The 22,740-nt window shown below is 30.8% G+C and overlaps 1 protein-coding gene across 1 annotated transcript in view; it reads left to right on the forward strand.

Annotated features, from left to right (window-relative positions):
* The first annotated feature begins 773 nt into the window (after nucleotides 1-773).
* Nucleotides 774-22,740, forward strand: part of LOC143080052 (uncharacterized) — a 95,492-nt gene continuing 73,525 nt past the window's right edge. The window contains exons 1-21 of the mRNA XM_076255713.1: nucleotides 774-1,215; nucleotides 3,549-3,625; nucleotides 5,727-5,777; nucleotides 6,291-6,409; nucleotides 6,674-6,892; nucleotides 8,771-8,812; nucleotides 9,425-9,511; nucleotides 10,470-10,566; nucleotides 11,123-11,194; nucleotides 12,149-12,183; nucleotides 12,663-12,820; nucleotides 15,496-15,636; nucleotides 16,336-16,493; nucleotides 17,383-17,499; nucleotides 18,063-18,175; nucleotides 18,607-18,658; nucleotides 19,057-19,226; nucleotides 19,680-19,767; nucleotides 20,139-20,180; nucleotides 21,190-21,300; nucleotides 21,828-21,905. Coding sequence (XP_076111828.1) covers nucleotides 987-1,215; nucleotides 3,549-3,625; nucleotides 5,727-5,777; nucleotides 6,291-6,409; nucleotides 6,674-6,892; nucleotides 8,771-8,812; nucleotides 9,425-9,511; nucleotides 10,470-10,566; nucleotides 11,123-11,194; nucleotides 12,149-12,183; nucleotides 12,663-12,820; nucleotides 15,496-15,636; nucleotides 16,336-16,493; nucleotides 17,383-17,499; nucleotides 18,063-18,175; nucleotides 18,607-18,658; nucleotides 19,057-19,226; nucleotides 19,680-19,767; nucleotides 20,139-20,180; nucleotides 21,190-21,300; nucleotides 21,828-21,905 — 2,256 coding nt within the window. The 5' untranslated portion in view covers nucleotides 774-986. The remainder of the gene's footprint in view (nucleotides 1,216-3,548; nucleotides 3,626-5,726; nucleotides 5,778-6,290; nucleotides 6,410-6,673; nucleotides 6,893-8,770; nucleotides 8,813-9,424; nucleotides 9,512-10,469; nucleotides 10,567-11,122; nucleotides 11,195-12,148; nucleotides 12,184-12,662; nucleotides 12,821-15,495; nucleotides 15,637-16,335; nucleotides 16,494-17,382; nucleotides 17,500-18,062; nucleotides 18,176-18,606; nucleotides 18,659-19,056; nucleotides 19,227-19,679; nucleotides 19,768-20,138; nucleotides 20,181-21,189; nucleotides 21,301-21,827; nucleotides 21,906-22,740) is intronic.

Raw genomic sequence — 22,740 nt, forward strand, 5'->3', positions numbered from 1 at the left:
TGCATGTTCTTAGCTAACAAATATAAGGACATGGAAGTCAGTGATCAGATATCGTCATTTTCAGGATAGAGTATTTTCTTCATCTTCTTTTTTTAATCTTTAATAACATTTACCTGATGATTAAATTTTAAAATAAGTTCTTTTAATGATGGCTCTATCTATGTACAAAAACTGATAACCAGAAGGTCATGTTTTTCTCTAGAAATATTTAGTATGAAACCTATATCTTGAAATGCTTCATATGCATGATAATTTAAGATTGAAGTTTTAAAAATATATTTTAAAACCCTAATTGTTTTATTAAAATTAGGGAAGGAATGAGAAAGTGTTTAATCATATATTCAATAACAAAATGATGTTATATTTGTCAAGGCAGTTTAATAACTTTTGTGCTAGAAACTTATATGTGTTCTAAAATATCAATGATATCATTGTTTTAAGTCATCTTTGGAAATTGGATTTATGTTTTTTGTCCAGAATTGTAGGTGAATCAGCTACATCCAATGAAAGCAATAGTTAATTTTACTTCACACTGATAAATTAAAACAATCTTTATCCTCAGTGCTTAGCTCACAAGCACTTTGATTAACTCATTCACTTAGCATGTTCGTTTGTATATTGGTAACTGTACAGCTGGCAGTTGTATGAAAAAGTAAAGAAACTAATATTTTTTTTTTTTTTTAAAAGGTAACTAATATTTCCATTCACAGATAACTGTTATATTATGTAAGTTTATATCCCTAACTTTGTGTTAATTATTTTTAGAAGTAAAAGAAGAAAAACCAAAGCCATTGAAAGTAGACCAAGGAACAGACACGTCTACTGAGGAGACTAAAAAACATAAAACATCCTCTAAAGTTGACCAAGGTACAGATCCTCTACCTGAGGTAACACCAGAACAATCAGTTCACCAGGAGGAGGAAACTTTCTCTCCAGAAGACCAAGACAAACCATTAAGGGTTGATCAGGGAACAGGAACTGAAGACATGGGGGCTGGGGCCTCAAAAGATGGAGAAGTTGTGGACGACGATGAGCAGTATGTCCAAAGACCAGAAAGAAAGAGGAGTAATGAAGCCAACCAGGAACCTGGACCCTCCTCTCCACATAGAGGACTACAGCAGAGACCTTCTATAAGTAGGCGGCTGACAGCTCAGAGTAAAAGTAGCTCACAATCATCAAGAACAGATGACAAAAATGATGTTTTGAAATATATTGGTAAAAAGTAGCATGTGAAATAGCATGTATACTCAAGTATTAAAAAATCCTGTCTTCCCTCTGATTTCTGCCTCCTGCAATGATCTGTATTATGTGGTACATTGTACCAGTATAAGAAAATTGTTCAGATACCCACAAATACCTCTACTTTGTTTTTAACTTTCTTAATTTTTGATGACCCCTTGATTTTTAGAGTTGGTAAGGGAAAAATATACCAAAAACTGTTGATGTACTTATTCTCCACTTTATTGGGGTTAAATTTACTCTATTATTCATAAAATGAATTCAAATACAATATGTTGTTACATTAACAAACGGCAGGAAAATATTTGACTTTCTTAAAGACAAAAACATGGAATAGATAGAAAGTGAATTATTCGTAAAATAAACTGTTTTTTGTTGTAGAATTGAACAAGTAAAATTCACTGATTGTACATGTTTTTCATCTTTTGATTTTTTAAAAGCAGTATTTTATTAATGGGGATTGGAGGTGGAGTAAGTTCTTAAATTTTGAAAACAATACAATTTGTGCATAATGAACAGTAATCAAAACAATTTTTCAAACATTCTTTCACTCCCCCCTTTTAAAAAAAAAATATTTTTCATTAATGGAGGCTATCCCAATTTTCGTCTGAAATAGATATATACATCTTCTCTCAATCAAATTCTGTCTTTGCATGCACGTTCTTGATGATTTATATTTGTGTTGTGTGATTTGTTGTGTTGTGTTTGAATAGATGCTGTTGTCATTAAAGTGAAAAAATTGCAGGATGTAATAGAATCCAGTTGGGTACATATTATACAGTTTACAGCCCGAAAAGTGTTGGTGCACCATGAATGGACCAACATTATCATTATTATAAATCAATGTAATAACTCGTTTTCCTGCTTTTATTGTGAAATCATTATGAAAGATTTGACCATTGATTTTTGCTTTCTCTATAAAGATAATTTATGTACACTATACTGAAGTTATGGTGTGTTATGATACATTTGGCTGTCAACTGTATATACATGTAGAATATTTTGGTTTGTTTTTAACTGTAAAATTCCAAGTTTCTAAATATATATGTGTAAACATTGGCTAAACTAGAAAATGTATGGTAGAATTAGAAACACTTAGACACTGCTAGAATATTGAAAAGAATTCCAATTCTCAAAAGGGCATAGATTTCACAGGGAAATGATGTTATTTGTTATGGATGTATAAGACATAATAAAAGTTCAATGATTCAGTACCTGTAATATTCAACAACTGCTATATTTATAGAACTGAAACAAATTGTTTTTAGGAAAATAGCCATAAATAGTATTATCCATAATAATATGTAAACAAACATTGTTATTTTTGTTTTATAAATTAGTAATTATTTCTAAAGGAGTAAGTTCGGTAAGGGCCATATTTGGCCCCAATTATAAAGTTCATAGTTACAAGACAATAAATGCTTTTAGTTGCCTTAAAGACATGTGAGAAAGTTAAACAGAACTGTTTTTATCAAAGTTTAATTCTAACACGTTGATTTTTACATCCCAAAAAGGTCAAGATAAGGGATTTTTGTGAAATTTGACAAAATCAGCTGGATTTCCACCAAATAAAGGACCAGGAAACATAGAGCGCAGGCGTTGACAAGCTTAATATTCAAATAAGACATGTGAAATGTCTTCACAAACATTATTTTAAAAGATCTTTGTTGTCGACGTATGCGCTCTATGTTTCCTGTCCAATAATCTATGGAAATTTACCCATTTTCATTGATTTTTTCGTGAAAAATCAATATGAGTACAACTTGTGACGTCATTATGAAACGCAGAAACATGAAATTTTCAATAAAATGGTTTATATCCTATCTAGTCAATGTATTAGCTATAATTTATCGTGATATTGTTAAACAAATCCGAATTTGAAATTTAAGCTAAAAAAGGGGGCCATTTTGGAACCTTATCGAACATACTCCTTTACTCAAAGGTATGAAAAAAAGGAAGTGCTTGGTCCGTGTACATGATGTTTTTGTCAAAAATTACTGTGCTCTTAAATTCAAAATTTATTTAAACAAAGCAACTTGTTTTTTTCAAAAAATTTCAAACAAAAATTATGGACAAATTCAATTGCTATCACTGATTGGCTTTATAAAATCTCAAACTAAATTCAATGGGAAACTTCTTCAGAAAAAGGCGCTTCATTAAATCAGGTACATTTGATAGAACTATACAAAAAGATTATAATTTATGTTTGAACTCCATATTTTGGAGCAAATTGTACTAAATGTTTTACCAACTAATTAATGCACTTGAAAAAATATTAAATCTTGATTATTATTTTATAATTTGAACAGAAGGCCAAGAAGAACCTGTTGTATCAGTTTCGGCCAATGGATTTGCAGTACCAGAAATTACTATCATGGAGGGTCAGGTAATTATTTATTGCAATTGGACACCACACCCCCATGATAACTGGTCAATATAGAGTATGAATAAGGTATTTGGGTAAGATATCATGTCTCCCTGCAGACTTTTGTCATATGAACTGAGACAAAAAAAATTGTGCTCAGCTTATTCATCCATGGACAGATCATGGTCCCTCATTAATGCTGGATCCTATTTTAAGGTGGTACCTAACACTTTAACTAAATTTAATTTGGCTCGTCTAATTTTCTTAATATAATGACAAATTATTTACTTTGACCCTTTGACAAAAATATAAAAAATTCTAAAAATTTGAACCAACCATTTAATCAGAAAAATTACACTGATTATATAGCAGTTTGACAAACACTTATTTTGATCATTGAGAAGCTTGATATTTCCTTATGAACACAATGTCATTAAAACATTCTGCTGATTTTACAGAGTTATCTCCCTGTAGTGTTAGGTACCACCTTAAAAAGAATATACTGTGGATTCATTAATATTCGCTTAATATAAATTTTCGTGCGTTTCAGGGGTGCAGGTGAACCACGAATACAAATGTTCAAGGAATGACAAAATTTTTATTAGGTTTTGTGTGTTGAGATTGGCAACACCACGAAATAAAATACCCACGAAAATGCAAGTTTTCCTTAATCCATGAAAATTAATACCCACCAAAATAAATGAATTCACAGTAGTGATTTAATATGAAGTTGAAAGAACACTTTAAATACAGAAAGGTTTATTTGTTTTGTTTATAATACATTATTTATTGAAAAAAGACTATATTTTAATATTAGCAGAAAACAACTTTGACATTAATTGTAGAAAATGCACGTCTGGTGCAGTAATAGTGGTATTGTTTACATTATTGGAAGAATAACATCTAATGAAACTCCCAAAACAATAACAAACAGCATATGTTGTATGAATAAATTAAGTTAACTTTTGCATATAATTTGATTGCATGAAACTTGAGTTTGATTCACTGTAGTGTAACATAAAAGACCATTGTGTAGGGATGCAAAAGTTAACACTTTCAAAGGAATTCTATAATCAGATTACAATAGTAAATGTTTATTCTGTTGTTTACTTCGACGGATTGATTTCCAGTAACGAGTTACTATGTAGAGAATAACAAGCAATAAAGTTACATGTAGCAGTAATAAATTATTCATCTGCATCTAATACTTCTACATCTATAAGTTGGAAGGTGAAATCACATGTCTTCTAATTAATATAATTCCCCAGTGCCGTAACTTTACTAAACTTCAGGTATTGTTAAAGTAATGTTATATCAACATATTATTCCATGTTTTGCTGAACTTTAAAACTCCACAGAGGATTTCTAGAGTAATTTTCCACTGTGATAATATGTTATGGTGTTTGAATTCATAATCTAATTGTAACCAACACCTGAGGCAGCTTTTTGTCTAAGCTACACAATATTTTGCAATTTCAAGGAAAACTATCCGGTCTTTCAATTTTCAATATAAAGGATGGATAATTTTCCTCAACGACTCAAACAAACTCACTGTCCATCCCTGTTGCAGTCTTTGCCAAACTGTTTTAGAGTTGATCTGACCAAAAAAAGAAATTTGACCTTTTTCTACTATTTTCTACTAAAAAATCTTCTGTCTGACCTAATGAATTTTTGTCTGACATTTGGTCAGTCAGACAGAGTTTGGGATACACTGCCGTAGAAAAATAAATAGAAAATGGAACCTGCTTTTCAATATAACTTCTGAAAGAGGTTGGAAGTGTGGTGAAATTGTCACTGACAAATCCAAATTTCAAATTTCAAAAGTGTAACTTTGTTCTAGAAATGACTTAGATTGTCCATATATTATAGAGGTTAGGAAAGATTGAAATAAAAAAGAAAGGATGATTTTTTTTATATATAAAGATACACCCTTTCTTTAACTGTTTTCCATACTTGCTTGGTTGCTCTAAAAAAAATCAGTATGGACTAAAGTACTGTTTGAATTTGAATTTAGGTACTGATCAAATAAAAAGTACAAGAATAAACAATTGTTTTCCCTATGAAAATGATACATCTTGTTCTATTGAAGCTGAAATGATTATAATTAAATTTTCTTTTTCAGACTGTTACATTTTTATATGAAGAGGCAAGACCAACAAACAATGTTATTCAGGTTAGTAGTTCTAGTGCCTCTTGTTGGAATTAATCTTTAAACAGGAGTGTAGCTCTGCTGCTGGAGTAGCTATTGAATAAGAATTTGGTTCCCATTTCTCTACATGTATTTGATATTTTTGTTATGGCAAGACAAAACTATGTGAGAAAATGAGAAAAACATTACACTGTTTTTTTACCAAGTTTAAAAGTGAAGTGCATTGGATTCACTATTTTTCCTTTAGCATCAATTCAAATGTTCAAGGAAGTATTATGAATTTCCTTTGTGTTTTTATGTAAACTTTGGCAAAACTAGGAAATTAGATATCTTCAAAAATACAATTTTTTCGCAATCCATCAAATCTGGTATTCACTAAAATAAATCAATTCAGAGTATGTTTTAACAGTTGGAAAAAACACCAATTTGTTAAAACTGAAAGAAAAGAATTGTCTAAAGTTGATTAATATCTGTATTGTTTATACATGTTCTTAAAATTTGATAATATTTGGTTCATCTGACTTTTCATTTTTATAGGTGATACACGATGGAGACAAGCTACGTCCTGTTATTGGTGGTTTTTCTTGTGATATAAATAAATGTAAAGGACGATATAATCAACAGTTTAACTTGGAAGGAGAATACAAATTTGCCATGTAAGTATAAAACTCTTCAAGATAAATAGAAAACTTATAACAGGTAGATAATTGAGATAAAATAAGACAAACTCTAATGATTGTACACTTTGAAAAATGTATTTTATATCAATTTGTACACTTTGAAAAACTTAATTTTGTATCAATTTTTATCAATTTGTACACTTTAAAAAAATAACTTTGTATCAATGTGTATACTTAAAATAATAACTTTGTATCAATGTGTATTCTTAAAAAAACATTTTGTATCAATTTGTATTCTAGAAACAATGTGAGATGTACACCTTTAACAGTTATTGTGAAACGAAGGACAGATTTATTGGCAGAAATAACAGATAATGGGTTTAATCCAAAGAAGATATACATAGATCAGGGCCACTCTATAAAATGGCAGTGGAAACAGTGTACAGCCCCACACTCTGTACAGGAAGTCAAATATTGTATAGAGAAAGGCTGCTTTAAAAAGGAGGCAGAAAATGCAGAGTAAGCTGTCTTTAATAACTGCACAAAATAATACAGTTATTATTAGTATTTTTTTTTGGGACATGACAACAGTATCATTTGCAAAACATCTTTATTTGGCTTAGACTAACAAATTTTTTTGTATGAAAATTGTTTGGCTATTGCAGTATTAAATTAATTTAAGTGTGTCATCTTTAGTTGTAATACAAGAAAGTAAAATCCATGCATGTTTAGTCCAATTTTCTCATATTATACTGTATTGAAAACTATAATAACAGATGTATTAAGTATATAAAATATATGAATCAAAAAGAGATGTGTGGTGTATGTCAATAAGATTAGAAGGCAGTGAAGTTACCTTAAGCCCTAGTCCCACTAGACCACGATCGCACCACGCTCACTGGGATCTAAAATAAATTCTGATCTTGGTGAAGTCGCAGTATGAGGGGCATGAAAATGTAAATTTTCGTTGCTTTCACGATGTTACTACGTCCTCATTACGCTTCTACAACGATCCCGCTACGATTATACCACATTCTTACTGCGCTTATTTTGCAACCTCATTACGCTTATCAAGATCCTTCTACACTCTTCACGTTCTCACTATGACCATACCATGAGTTATCCGATTGCAGGCTACTACTGCGATTATAGCACGTTCTTACCACGAGTATACTACTTTCATACCGCGATCTTACTACGTTCTCAGCAATAATGTCAACATCGTGTTTCATATTAATACAGTGCCATTCCTTCTATTTCTGATTAATACGTAGATTTCTCGGAAACAATACAGGCATGCCACCAAAATCTAATAGAACATGTGGGCGTGATGGTATGGGATGTTGTAGAGGCAGTGAGAGCAAAGTAACGAATCCTGATCATGTAGAGATGTCGGACTGACCAATCCAACATAAATTACAACCTATTGCTGGTCCATAAAGCTCAAATGACGATATTTTAGTGAACGATAGCAGAGACGACACAGATGTGTCAACAGATATAGGAAGATGTGGTATGAGTGCCAATGAGACAACTCTCCATCCAAGTAACAATTTATAAAAGTAAACCATTATAGGCCAAGGCACGGCCTTCAACACAGAGCCTTGGCTCACACCGAACAGCAAGCTATAAAGGGCCCAAAATTATACTAGTGTAAAACCATTTAAACAGGAAAACCAACGAGAAGCATGGTTGAACCGTTTGAGCAAACGGATAATAACATACAGACAAAAACAAAATCTAGGAAGCCATTTTTATATATTTTATGTGAAAATGACAATGAGAATGATAGTCGTAGTATGAATGTAGTAAGGTTGTAAGAAGAGCGTATTGAGGATGGCAAGAGCGTGCTAGAATCGTTCTATGGTCGTAAACATCGGGGTATAGTCGTAGTGGAAGCGTAGTTGGGTCGTGGTGAGAACGTGATGGTCATAGTGAGGTCGTAATAACGACGCTGTGAGATCGTAGCGCAGTCTCTCCGAATAGAATCACACTCTCGTTACGATGGAACAGCGACCTTTGCGATCTTACTACGATCTAAGAGCGCTCTCACTACGCTTCTATTATGACCTGTTTTCGGCACGACTGCACCACTATTGTTTTGAACATGTTTAAAGTTGGCCACCCTCATCACGATCTTGAAGACCTCACCACGACCGTGATACGACCTTACTGCGATCTACACGATCGTACTACGATCATCAAATTTTGCATTTTTTTCACAGATCGTAGTGCGATTGTGGCCTAGTGGGACTGCGGTATAAAAGTGTTTTGTTTACAGTCATGCAATAAGTATTTATTATAATGTTTAATTATATTAGTATGAGTTTATTGATATAATTTCAGCAATGCTTTAGGTCACTTATATATACAATTAATATCTGTTTTTGTTTGCAGGGTTGTTAAAACAGTTACAGGAAGTTTCAGACAAACTTTCACGTAAGTCATATTCCTTTAATGCATATTTGAGACAGAAATGCTTAGAGATTTTCTTTAAATTTTAACACTGTCTCTTCTGATAATTATAATAGCTCTCATTAATAGTGTCAGTCTACTGAGTAAAAAAGGAAACTTTACTACTTGTATTAAAATGATTGTTTGTGATTCCCTTGTATTAATTTTTTGTTATCATTTAATAATGGAGTTACAGTGAAGATTATCTATACTGAATTTAAATGTCAGACATTAATTTTACAGTTACCAACTTAAATTTAGAAAAAAGATGCATCAACTTGTCAGTTAACTATTTCCTTAATGTTTTTTTTTTGCATACTTGATTCCCAAAGGATTTTTCAATAAAATGCTGAAAATATGATTTAAACTATTAATGCATTGCTAAAAACAAATATTTCGTCAAATGGATTTAAGCTTAGATATTCTTATGAATATCCTTTTCATATTTGATACAAAATTTATTAAGTCTGATATAGACATTTCCGAGTCGAAGCGTTTCAAATGTGTACTCACGAAAATAAATCTACAGTAATGCTGTTTTACAATACTCTAATTAACTTATATAGCTTAGTTATATTTACCAATTTCTGTTAATAGGAGACCAGGCCTATACTTTTTCCAGACGGAGAGTGGTGAAGTTGAGAAACTTCATCATTGTGCAGTACATGTCAGAGAAACACAAAGGTTTGTTATGTTCCCCCTCTTCACAGGACGATAGTCTGCTCATTTGTTGGCTATATAAATATACATTTTACTTATGTCTACAGTTCAGGCACCAACAGCCATGTTTTATATAAACATTCTGTTCAAAATTTAAAATACGAATTGAAGGTGTGATGTAAAACAATGAGACATCAACCCAACAGCATAAAATAATCAACAGAAATGAGAGATTCTGATTTGATATTACTGTATAAAATAGTTGTGAGGAAGAATATTATTTCATATATTTTTCACATAATTAGGGATGTGTTCCAAAGTAAATCAACAATGGCTTATGACTATATCTAAATAACATATGTGTTAGCATTTTTTTCTGTTATAAAAAGAATTGCAGTTGTTGTCGTTGAAATTCAAAATAATGAACTGACCAGTTACAAGAAAATAAATTCTTCTATATGCTGCTGTACAATTGCTGTACTTAGTTTGTTCGTTTGTGAGAAAATGAATGCATATCATCTACAAAATGTGTTGATTTGTTAAAGTGCAAACGATTGTTTTTTTTTATATACAAACTTCATCTGATAGAAAAGATATAAAAATAAAACATAAGTTTTCATATACTTCATAGTTGTTTTATTTAAGGAATGACTGTAATATTTTTTCTGTCTATGAAGAAATAACATAAAAAATTTGGTGCACACTGAATAACGCGCATAGCGGGTTATTTAACAGTGTGCACCACATTTTTTATGTTATTTCCAATAGACAGAAAAAATATTACAGTCATTTCTTATAATTTAATTCCAAATTCCATTTTAAACTGTAGAAAACCATGAAAAAACGTTGATGATGTCACGGTCACATGACTAAATTATGTCTATGGGCTCATAACAAAATAACGTCAGCCAATCAGAAGACGTGTTACATTCAAAATTAAATTATGTAAATTTATTAATACATGTACTTATTTTTTTTTCAGAGAATACAAGGTAGAACTATTAGACAGATCCTTCCAGCCAATGATATTGTTGATAGAGGAGGGTGACAGAGTCTGGTGGTTTTGGGACAAATTTAAAGTTAGTTTAAATACTTCTGTGTTTTATTTAACTCCGCTATATATGTATGCATAATAATTGACGACTCCAAAAATAATGCTTTGTTCACACATACATTTAATTCGAATTGAATTCCAATCGAATGTGAATCAAATTCGACAATCACGTTCACACACTCTTCTTTTTTAATTCAAATTGATTCGAATTGGCTAATTTGAATTATCCAATTTGCATTAAAAATATGCTGTTAGACCAGTTTCTCAACCATTAAAAAATATTTTTAAAAGACCATCAGGTATATATTGAAGAAGAAACAAATTCACAAATTCACATTGGTTAAACAAACACACTTGAGAATCTTATTTCACATCATATGATGAATATTTCTCAGATCCAATTCATTTACTGTACATGTTGTATTGTATAAAGTGCTGACACAATATGGAGAGGGTGTCACTATTGTTATTATAACTTGTTTCCAATCCCATTTGCCAGTTTGCTACTTTTGCATATAAAATATGTTTAAACTAAAACTAACTTTTTATTAAATAAATAAATAATGTTGATATTATTTCAGTGTAAGAAGCTACACAGTGTGTACCAGATAGAGGCTCCGACTGGTGAACATGGAGACGATGAACCTTACGAAGTAAGTTAATAGCATGAAATTTTCTGAAAATTGACCTGCAAACTTTTTAAAATCTGTGTAGCCATTTATTTTTCTATTGCCAATTTTTGAGGATTGAGGAAGAGATGCAGATCATTGATACTTGGTTTCATTGTTTTTAAAACAATTCTGTGGTCAGGCTTATAGAAAGTTTGTATTTAGTGGAACACCTAATTTTATGATTAACCTTGAAAGGAATCCACAAAAATTAGTAATGTATGAACATGATGGATAAAAATGAATCAACGGAACGTTGAATCTTATTTATAATGAAACTTGCTTTTATTCAAACATTTTAATTTATGAGATAGACAAAAATTAGTACTTCATGAATAACAATGAATCCACAGAACTTTGAGCTTCAATTACAACTACATGATGTTAACTTATTGAATAGATATTTAATACACTATTAATAAAAAACAAAATGATTGCGTCAAATCAAGATTTATTTTACCTATATGAGATCATATAAAGCTATTGTTTTTTCGTTTGAATCGTTAAACACTAGTAATTTTTTGGGCCCTTTATAGCTTGCTGTTCGTTGTGAGCCAAGGCTCTGTGTTGAAGACTGTACTTTGACTTATGATGGTTTCCTTTTACAAATTGTGGCTTGGAGAATGTCTCATTGGCACTCATATCACATCTTCTTATATCTATCTTTATAATTTATTCATCCTTTTGATTGCTATATCCCATGATTTTATAGTGATCATTGTGTCTGTTGCCCCTTTGCACAAATGATCATCTACACATCTTCTTAGTCAATTGTCTGGATTTTAAATTAAAAGAACTTTATATTTTTGTAAGTACTTATTGTCAATTGCATATAATATTTTGAAATTCTATTAATATTTTGGTGTTACTGATAATAAATGTCTCTGTAATAAATATATGTAACTTCTGTTTACATGTCTCTTTTTCTGTTGTTTTCAGCCTGTTCAAAATGGATTCAGAAGTTCTGTTCCAAGGTAAGATTAAGATTAGGTTTTGATAGCAGGTTTTATGTTTATGAATTGAGTCACTTCAAGCTAATAAAAAATTCACCTGCATACTGCAATCGTAAGGGGTCATCCATAATTACCAACAATTTTCGAAACCTGCAAGGCACACATTATAAGGAAGTGAATAAATCCTCAACAATTTTTGTGTTCACTTTTTACACATGCCAAAATCTTTGTTGTTTTTCCTATGGACACTTTCATTCCATTAAAAATGATTGAGAGAGTGGAAGGTAGAAAAAAGTGTGCATATTCACACTATGGAAAATTATTTACATTTATGAATGCAAAACTCAAATTTTCATTTTTTCCTGTTTCTCAAAAGGAATTGAATAAATTCCTTGTTTTAAAGTGTGGTGTCTTTTACTCTTATCTAATAAAATCAAATTCTGCTAGAATAAAATAGATGGTAATGGTTTGTATATATATATTTTTATTATTATTTTCAGTAAACAAGGCCTATTGTCCCATGAATTCTACACTCCAGGCGTTTATTATTACTCAGATCAGAATTTCCAAGAAGCAGCAGAATACATAGGAACAATTATAGTCAAACCAAAACAGAAAGAACATTATGTAGACCTTACAGAGAAAGGCTTTACACAAGGTAAAATATTCTTTAATAAAGTTGAGTTAGGAGCATATTCTACAAATTTTATAGATATATATTCTGTTGAATATTATTCATTAGCATGCATTCTCGCTACATTGAAGACCTGTTGGTGACCTTCTGTTGTTGTTTTTTTCTATGCTCGGGTTGTTGTCTCTTTGGCACATTCCCCATTTCCATTCTCAATTTTATTGCATTGACTATTATATTACAGTTATTTTATAAGAATCAGTCTTTTGCTTTGTATAGCCCCAACCAGTCAGTGACCAAGGCAACATAGTGTTTGTAGTATTTAGGAGTCTGTATTTTATATGTCAATCCTTAATTCCCAAATTCTGTCATTTTCAGAGCATCTCTAGAGCATGCTCCAGGGACTAAACTTAACTGTTTTTGTCTAGGGGCCAGCTGGGCCCCTAAGATATTTTTTTCAGGGGCCCAGTTGAAATTTTAGGAGCCCAACCAATCTTTATACAAAAAGACTAAATGAAAATAAAACTGAAAATAACTTTTTATATACTTACTACATGTAACAGTGTTCCAGCTTGAATCTCAGGCCAAGGTGCTAGTGCTCCTAAGTAAGGAGTTTTATAAATAAAACCGGTGAGATGGGAGAGGATCATATTATATTGATGCAAAAATACATTGCATATATTGCAGAAGTTAAGAACTGTTACTTTTTTTTTCCATAATTATTAAAATTAAAAGCATTTAATAAGTGCCCCCATGTAAGGCGGATCATAAATACAAGAAGTAAAACAGGAAGTACAGTCTTGTTTATGTTCAAATACAAATTTCTCTAATTCTTCTTTAAATGTATGTTCATGGTATGAAACAAAACAGTTTTTTTAATAAAGCTTATAATATTTAAATAATTGCCACCAGAAATGTATTATAAGATTTGACAGTTATTATTTTAGGTTATTTCCTGCCAAAATTGTCTCCCTTCAAATTTTTCAACTTCCTGTTGACCTTTAGACAATATGGCTGGTTTATTTTTAATAAATACTATCTCAATCCAAGCCATCTTCTAATAGTGTTGATCAAAATATATTTTGCAATAAGTTTTTATTGAAGATTGAATATCAAACTTAATATTGGGATATTTATTTACGAGACTTTGCGTTTCGTTTTTACATTAAGTATTTTTTGTAAATAGCGATTCAGGGACAAGTTACCGTCTAACACAGGCTTATAATGACTGCCAGGACAATTAGAAAACATCCCTTTCGCGATGCTTATTGAACAGTTTAGAAGAAAAAACTTTTCAATAATGAAGTAATCGTAGAAAATTTGCTGATTGAAGGAGGTATATGACATATTGTGACTTCGGATTGAAAACATAGCTGTTCGACTTGGTTTAGGTTATTAGAAAAAACCTACTGGTTTTCGGAAATACTCTATGTTACTATATGTCTTTGAAAAGACAAAACAGAATTCCTTTTGGGAACAGTCTTCGTTAATATCGCGGGGGAAAGGGTACAAATGGGATTTACGATTTACTTCAAATTTTTTACAGTCGCCAGCTGGGCGATCGTGATGACTAAATATATTCGCCCAGCCAAAAATCTGGTCGCCTTGGGCGACTGGGCGAGCGTTAAGTTTAGTCCCTGTGCTCTTTGTTTTGTTGAAAACTGAACATCCTGAAAAAAAATTGTTTAGAGATTGTTAAATTTCATCTTCCTTAATATTCTTCAATGGTTTTAATAAATAAAAGTTTTTTATTCTTTTATTGCATTTGCATTTAATCATTATGTGTGTTCATCTTTCTATGAGGAGACTGAAGATGTGATGATGTTCTAAGCCTTACGTAATTGACATTGCTTAGGAAAATAGTAGTTAGGGCTATTCCATTAAAATGTATGTGGGAGGGTAGGAAGGGAAGTTTAATTATTGAATGTTGGTTATGGGTCTTATTTCAGTATACTTCTATTACCATTATGCAAAATTATCGAAACAATGGTTCATGGTTTGAGGGATTTTTTGAAAGTCATTTCCTACCCTCCCGCATACAGTTAAATGGAATAGCCCATATCAGATTATCTATGGTATTCAAACTGTTTGAATTGCTTTACACTAGTCATTTTTGGGGCCCTTTATAGCATGGTGTTGTTAGTGAACTAATGCTCCGTGTTGAAGCCTTACTTTTGATGGAGCTTCATCTTGTTGGCACTTATACCACATCTTCTTATTTATATCTAGAAGATCTCTTGACTAAATCTCAGCTCAGATCATTTTTCTTTGAGACTGTTGCAGAGAAACTTTTTCTAGAATAATAGATAGCTTGTTAATCCTACTGATAGAAAATGTTCTTGAATATATTACTAAGGGTCTTTTAGGTGGTACATAACACTACAGTGAGATAACTCTAAAAATCAGCTGAACGTTTTAATTACGTTCTATTGTTCAGGAAATATTAAGCTTCTCAATGATCAAAATTGGTGTTGGTCAAACTGCTATTTGTCGAACACAAATTTTCCAATAAAGTGTGTGGTTGAAATTCTTTGGAATTTTTATATTTTTGTCATATGGTCATTTTGTCCAAATTTTATGAAAATTAAACAAGCCAAATTAATCTTAGTAAAGGTGTTTGGTACCATCTTAACATTTCATTTACAGCAGATTATAAAAAAATCTTTTATTCTATTAATTTTTTTACGATTTTATGATTATAGACGTTGTGAATGCCCAGACAGGAGACAGAATTTGGTGGACCTGGGATGCTGAAGAAAGTCTTAAAAGAGACCACATATTTCATATATCTGAAGTTGATAAAATGCTTAACCCACTGGCTAAATTACCCACTTCTGAAAATGGTATGTTTATAGATTTTAACGTGAAAAATGTTTCGAGATTATTATTACAAAACTAATATTTACAGTAACTTAAATTTGCACAATATTTAGCATATGACTAGATATTTTATATTTGTAACACCAAGATATGTAAAGGATGCTCATGGTAAATATATTACGAATAGGGGACTTTCAAATTCCTGCATTTACCGGTAAAATTCCTATTTCTCAATGCTTATGTTATTATATCATAGTATCAACCTATTGTTCGATGATGTAGTTTATGCAGATTGACCTGGATTAATCCATGAAACTCATTCATAAAAAACAGCTTTAGATTGATGTATAAAAGAAGAGGTTTCATATATATTAATGAGATAAAAAAAAACTAAATACATTTTAACAATTGTTTAAAGAGGTAAACCTATGGTCTTCAACACTTAATGAAAAAGTATGAAAGCATGAAAAACTCTTATATGCACAGAGTTATGAATATATTATAAATTCAAAGAATGCATTTAGCAGAAACTGTCAAAGATCTGCTATGTGTACCGAAGTCTATAAATGACTAGCAAAATTGCTATATAAATATTAATATTGTTAAAATAAAATATTATCTATTAAGAAATTTAAACTACAGTTAACCATTTTTTTTACACAAATTATTAATTTTTTCAACTTTAAACAGAAATATGTAATGACAGAAAAATTATCTTACAGAAAAATACCACCACCTAAATGAGGATGCCATCAGACTTTGTACAAGTGTGGGTCTGGCAACTACGCAATACACAACCATAGGGGTGTATAACTACAGAATTGTGAATGGACCAGATAGCATGAATACATGTTCAGTAATAGTTAACCCTGGACCAAAGGTAATATACTCACAACTGAGAAAATATTACATAGATGAACATTTTTCAATAAGATAACTTATCCTTCTATCTGCCCATGTTCATTTTAATTTAATTGTCTTCAAGTGAATGTTAATAAAGTTGATAGATGTTTAATGATGATGTAGATACAAAACGGTAAATGCTGATTATCACAAAACTCAATTAACTCATAAAATACTTTGTCTAGTTTGATGAAATATTAGTTGAGCTAACGTTTTGTTAGAAAAATTAGTTAAAACACAAATAGCTTATGCTGTAAATGATTTATTTGTAATCAAATTAAAAATATATTTTGAATATCCAGTTTGTCTTAAAACTTTGTTTATCAATATGAGAAACTTTCCAGTACAAGCACATACTTGGATCAATTTATTTTTGCAGGATTAGAAAAACTTGCATATTTATCGATATTTGATTTTGTCGTCTTGCCAAAGACGGCAATCAATCTTATAGAAAATTTGTAATTTGTTGAACATTTAAATTCGTTATTCACCCACATAATCCATGAAAAAAGTATAACAATGAATCCACAGTAATAAAATACTAATTAGCCATACTATTTTATTTATTGTGTCTGTTTATTTAACGCATCAATGTAAATATAACGGAATTTGATGAGACTGTCATCAAAGTGAGAGGGTTAGCGCTATAAAACCAGGTTTAATCCACCATTTTCTACATTTGAAAATGGCTGTACCAAGTCAGGAATATGACAGTTCTTGTCCATTTGTTTTTGATGCGTTTTGTTATTTGATTTTGCCATATGATTATGGACTTTCCGAATTGATTTTCCTCTAAGTTCAGTATTTTTGTGAATTTACTTTATACTAATTAGCCATAAATTATGATTTGTTAATCTTATTTACAGAATCACACAATACATCTGACAGACAATGGATTTGAACCTAAAGTGATCACAGTGCGTCCTAATGATAGAGTCTGGTGGGTGTGGCAGTCGAGTAAGAAACCACATGATATCATTCAAGTAAGTTAATTGTGTTGTTAGTATCTTTTGTACAGATCTTGAGCTTATGCAGTCTAGTCACATGTTGAAAAGTTTCAAAAATAGTTGAAATCAATAGGTGTATTAAAAGTAATTAAAATGAAATTGACAATATTTTAACATTTGATAAATAAGGTTGTATTTTTTATGTTAATATATTACATGTAAGAATGGAAAAAGATGGATATGAGTACAATGTCTGCTTGGCAGCTTTATATCAAACAATATCTAACAGACTATAGACAGGAGTCATCTTCAATTTCAATTGAATCACTGAAATAGATACCTCAGTATGCACGGTAGCCTGGATAAACCATATTATGAAATAAAATGTAAAGACTTTTAACAGTAAGGCTAAATAGGAATTGCTGCAGTAATTTAATGATGATCCCCAACATGTTGTTGTTATAATATTTGCATATAATGTAAAATTAAGAGTGTGTCATGGTGTTCTAAGCACACACATTCTTGTTCTATTTTTTCCTTATCATATTCAGGTTGTATTGTGATCTAGCACAATGTAACAATATTACTAATTATTTCAGGTATCTCACCAAGGCAAGCCTATAGATGATGGATTCTGTAGTGGACAAGCTAGAGATGCTCCCTCAGCCTTTGTACATCAGTTTATGGCACCAGGTGTATTCTATTTTATCAGGTAAGTAATAATAGAAATAGGATTCTTTTCCGAAAAAATATTATCAACTCAAAATTAATATTTTATATTATTGAAAAATGCATCTAATAGAGTTTTGAAGGGTGGAAATTCAGGTCAATATTTCCAGTGTCAAAAATGATGGATATTTCAGAGTACAATATACCATAGTGTAATAGATATTCATACTTTTGTTTCTATGATTTGGTAAATCTTTTGGACACACAACTACAATGTATATCATGTATATGGTTATGAACCTTTAATCATCTGAGACTAAATGATTTTATTACCTAGTTATCATTTGAATAACTCTCCATGAGATTTATTTAACTAATTAGTTTTATAACCAATTGTTAAGGACATAAGTTTCTTGTCTTAGTCAATATAAATTCAATGTCTGTCCTTACTTAATATTTTGTACTCCATTTCAGTTCTGTTTTGCCAAAAGTATTTGGTGCTATTGTAGTTTCAACACAGCCACAGGTAAGTTCACACAGATTATTTATACTGAAACTGCACATGCAATTTTCTAGGATATAAAACAAAGTTTTTTTTTAATTGAACTTGGAATTTTTCTAAATATAAATGCAAAATGACACTGGGTAAGCATCAATGATACAGAATCCTACCAACACATATAAATACAGTGATTTTAAATCGAATAAATCGGATAATTTCACTCCACTGATGTCATACAGCAATTGGTGTTGTCAAGACATTCATATAGTTCCTTGTATTTTATTTTAATTAAAAAAGAACATAATCAATGTAAAAAAGGACAACTAAATTGAAGAAATAATTTGTTTTCTTATTCTTTTTCTTTTTGTCTCTCTTTCTACTGCATGAACATTTAAGGTATATATTTACTTCAAATTCCACAGGTACATGAAGTAAATGTGGCATTAGAGATCAGACCAGACCCAGTTACAATCAAATGTAATGACATTGTATGCTGGATATTCAGAGGATTGAGGTCATATGATGTGGCTGAAGTAAAAAATGTTGATCAGCTTACAACAGAGGAATTAGAATCAACAGCCGTCACTCCAAGGTGTGTGGTCTTCATTTCAAATTATTTCTCTAAAGTCAATTTTTTTTTAGACAACTCATAAAACCTTTTTGAATAAGGTATTGCATAATTGTTAACTTCATAATGAAAAAAAAGAAAATGAAAAAAATCATGGTGAAAGGATAAATTGACAAGAATATTCCTATTCAGTTTGCTAATATAATCTTAAAAAAAGTTATCAAAGGTACCAGGATTATAATTTTGTTCGCCAGACACGCGTTTCGTCTACATAAGACTCATCAGTGACGCTCATATCAAAACATTTATAAAGCCAAACAAGTACAAAGTTGATGAGCATTGAGGATTAAAACTTATATACTTGTGAGCCATCAATTTATATTAAACATTAAGAAGTGGTTTGAAATTTATATACATTATTACAATATCTAATGTCAGAATTATTTAAATCTTCTATGTCGACATATTTATTTGCAGACGATGTATATCACAAGCTGTACAGAAGACAGGAGTTATCCATTACTACAGTAAATCATTCAAAAGACAGAAGAAAGAGTCTGATAATGTAAGATAAATATATGTCCTGTACTGTTGTATTGTAAAGTGATAATTTTGATCTTTACTTCAAAACAATAATGCTGTTGTTAAGTAATTTTGATGATCTTTTAATTATGAAATCATAGGTTTCATGCCTATAGAGTATAGATGAGAATTGGATATAATTTGATATTGACTGAAGTTGTTTATTTTTTATACAAGAAGTACAACAAAATCGCAGTTTGTATGCAAAATACATTAATTTGATTCTGCTTGGATAAAAGCATATTTACCTAACAAAATGTTATTTTCTAGACAATGATATATAGTTCAGAAAAATCAGTATAAATTTAAAATAAAAGATAGAATTGAAATAAATAAATTTTGCATCATCACCAGGTATATTCTGGTCCAATGATTGTGGTTGAGGGAAATGAAGAAGTGAGTCAGTGTGGGCTTTAGGCTAGATTTATTGGAGCTAATTCTTTCCTTTTTATTATTAAGTACAATATTTTACAATTTTTATACAATATTTTTTTAAGAAGAAAGTTTAGTCATAAAAAATGAAGAAATATTAGAAATAATATCGCTGTAGAGATGAATTTTGGATAAAACTAAGGACAGTTTCACAAAAGCATACTTAGGACTCTGGGAGGACATCTTGAATTTTCCACTATACATGAATGTGAAATATGATGCTGTACATGATAACAATGTATGCATGTCTCTTAAATTGCTTCTTTGGTTTTTTTTACTCTATTTTCAAAATACCTTGCCTGGGTACCATGGTTTAATAAAACAGCTCTATGATGAAAGCATTTGATTCAAGCTGCAGTGCCTATGCACTTGGATTTACACTTGTAATGGTTTGCTGAAACCTGAACAGCATTTTAAGAACTTGATGATCTTTTGTAGGAAGTAGTGTAATATAGAGTTGTGTTCTCCTATATATGATAAATGCAGAATTTCTTATTTGTTTGTTTAGCAAGAGAACAGTGTGAAGATAAAGCTTTGTTGTATTGCTAAAAAATATTTGCCAAATAGATTTTGCTTTGTAGATACAGGATGTTTTTTTTTTAGAGCTGTTGTCTTTTAAATTTCATACAGGCAAATTTCATTTTTAAGTGAACTAAGTTTCAACAAAATTGAAAACTTTCCATAATCATACCATTCAGATACAAATGTACCTTTACACTTTACAAGTTAATTCTTTTAGTGAATTAAATACCCATTTCCAAATTGCCATTCCAAAAAAGTAAATGGGATAATTTTAGAGGAAACTGTGACCAATGGATGCATATTCTAGTTATTTTAAGTTCTAGTATATTTCAGATGGATTATTACTTATTAGTGGTTAAATTTTAATTTGTAAATAACCTTAACTTTAAAAAAAAATATTTGTAGATGAATGGTCTGAAATATATATGAGAACTTGTTTTGATATTTACAGTTGATGGATGACATCAGAGTTAGCAGTGTGATTTGTGATGAGCGCTATGACAATCAAGTATGTCGTTTGGATTCAGAAGGTTTCCATCCACACTTCCTGTATGTAACAAAGGTATGTATTGTTTCCATGACAACAATCTTTTGTGAGTTTTGAAAAAAATAATTGTGGTTCTTTCCAATATCATTTGGATGACTTGGCTGCTGTTTGGTATTCAGTGGGTGGTATATTGCAATCACTTTTTTGTCTACCTCGGTCAGTAATTTTTGTTACATATTACTCAACCTATGAATCAAGGAATGATTGAATGCTTGTCAAGAACTTTATATTAATGTCCATTTGTGAGTGATTTTCATAGGTCCAAAGTTTACTTAAACTTTGGACCTTGAAACAAAATTTTAAATGTTCAGTGTTGATTTAAATAGACCCATAACTTCACTTTTCATTATTTATAAATTTTGGACAAATATGTATTGATTTTTTGGCTATTTAAAAATCAAGCAAATTGCTGAGAATGCATTTGTATATTTAGGCAGAAAAAGATTTGAATTAAAAGAATAAACTAATTTACAGAGGGTGCTACAGAAAAATCTTGTCATAATTACTGTTGTTTTATTATATTTTATTTCACTATTTTTCAGGGTCAGAGTGTTTTATGGACTTGGAAGGGGAACGAAGAAGCTCATAACATTATACATGTATCATCTCCTGAAAGCAAGGTAAATTGATCTTGGATAAGATGCAGAAGTTGATATGGGTGCAATGTAAAGAAGCCATTTATCTTTTGGATGAAATATTTAGGGTCAATTATCAATTGTCCGTTGAAAAAATGAAAATGAAGGAGCTTGCTTATGTTTGGGGATAAAGAATGAATTTATTTTTCTGTTTGGTAAAATGTTGAAACCATTATTTCACTGATATTTACAAAAGAACTTCTGTCAGAAGAATGATCTTTTCTTGGATTTTGGTAATTATACACATGGGTGAAATGTAAAGCCACAATTTATTTAATGCCTTAAGAAAGATGTCATTACTGAAATAGAAAAATATCAAAGATGTTTTAGATTTAAAGATAACAGCATTATTGACAATTTAACCATCTTGTTTATTATCATGTGTAATCTAGCAAGCAACTCAAAACTAAAAAATACAATATTTCAATGAATACCAATATTTGGAATTTCTTTGATATCAGCAATGTTAGTTCCCATAGAACTATGTAGTTTTTAACCGGATTTTTGTGACAAAAATGTCGGTTATTGATTTGGGGATGTACGGCGGGCGGCCGGGCGGCCGGGCGGCCGGGCGGTCGGGCGGTCGGGCGGGCGGGCGGGCGGGCGGCAATCAAATGTTGTCCGTGCATTAACTCATGAACCGTTCAACCAAAGCTTTTAAAATTTTAATATGTTATTACTGACAACTATACGAAGGTCAAGTTCAATAATGGCGATTTTGACTTTTACCGTTCAGGAGTTATGGTTCTTGAAAGGCAGCAATAAAATGTTGTCCGTGCATTAACTCATGAACCATTCAACCAAAGCTTTTAAAATTTTA

Source organism: Mytilus galloprovincialis, chromosome 1, assembly GCF_965363235.1.
Source record: "Mytilus galloprovincialis chromosome 1, xbMytGall1.hap1.1, whole genome shotgun sequence".
Classification (NCBI taxonomy): Eukaryota; Metazoa; Mollusca; class Bivalvia; order Mytilida; family Mytilidae; genus Mytilus; species Mytilus galloprovincialis.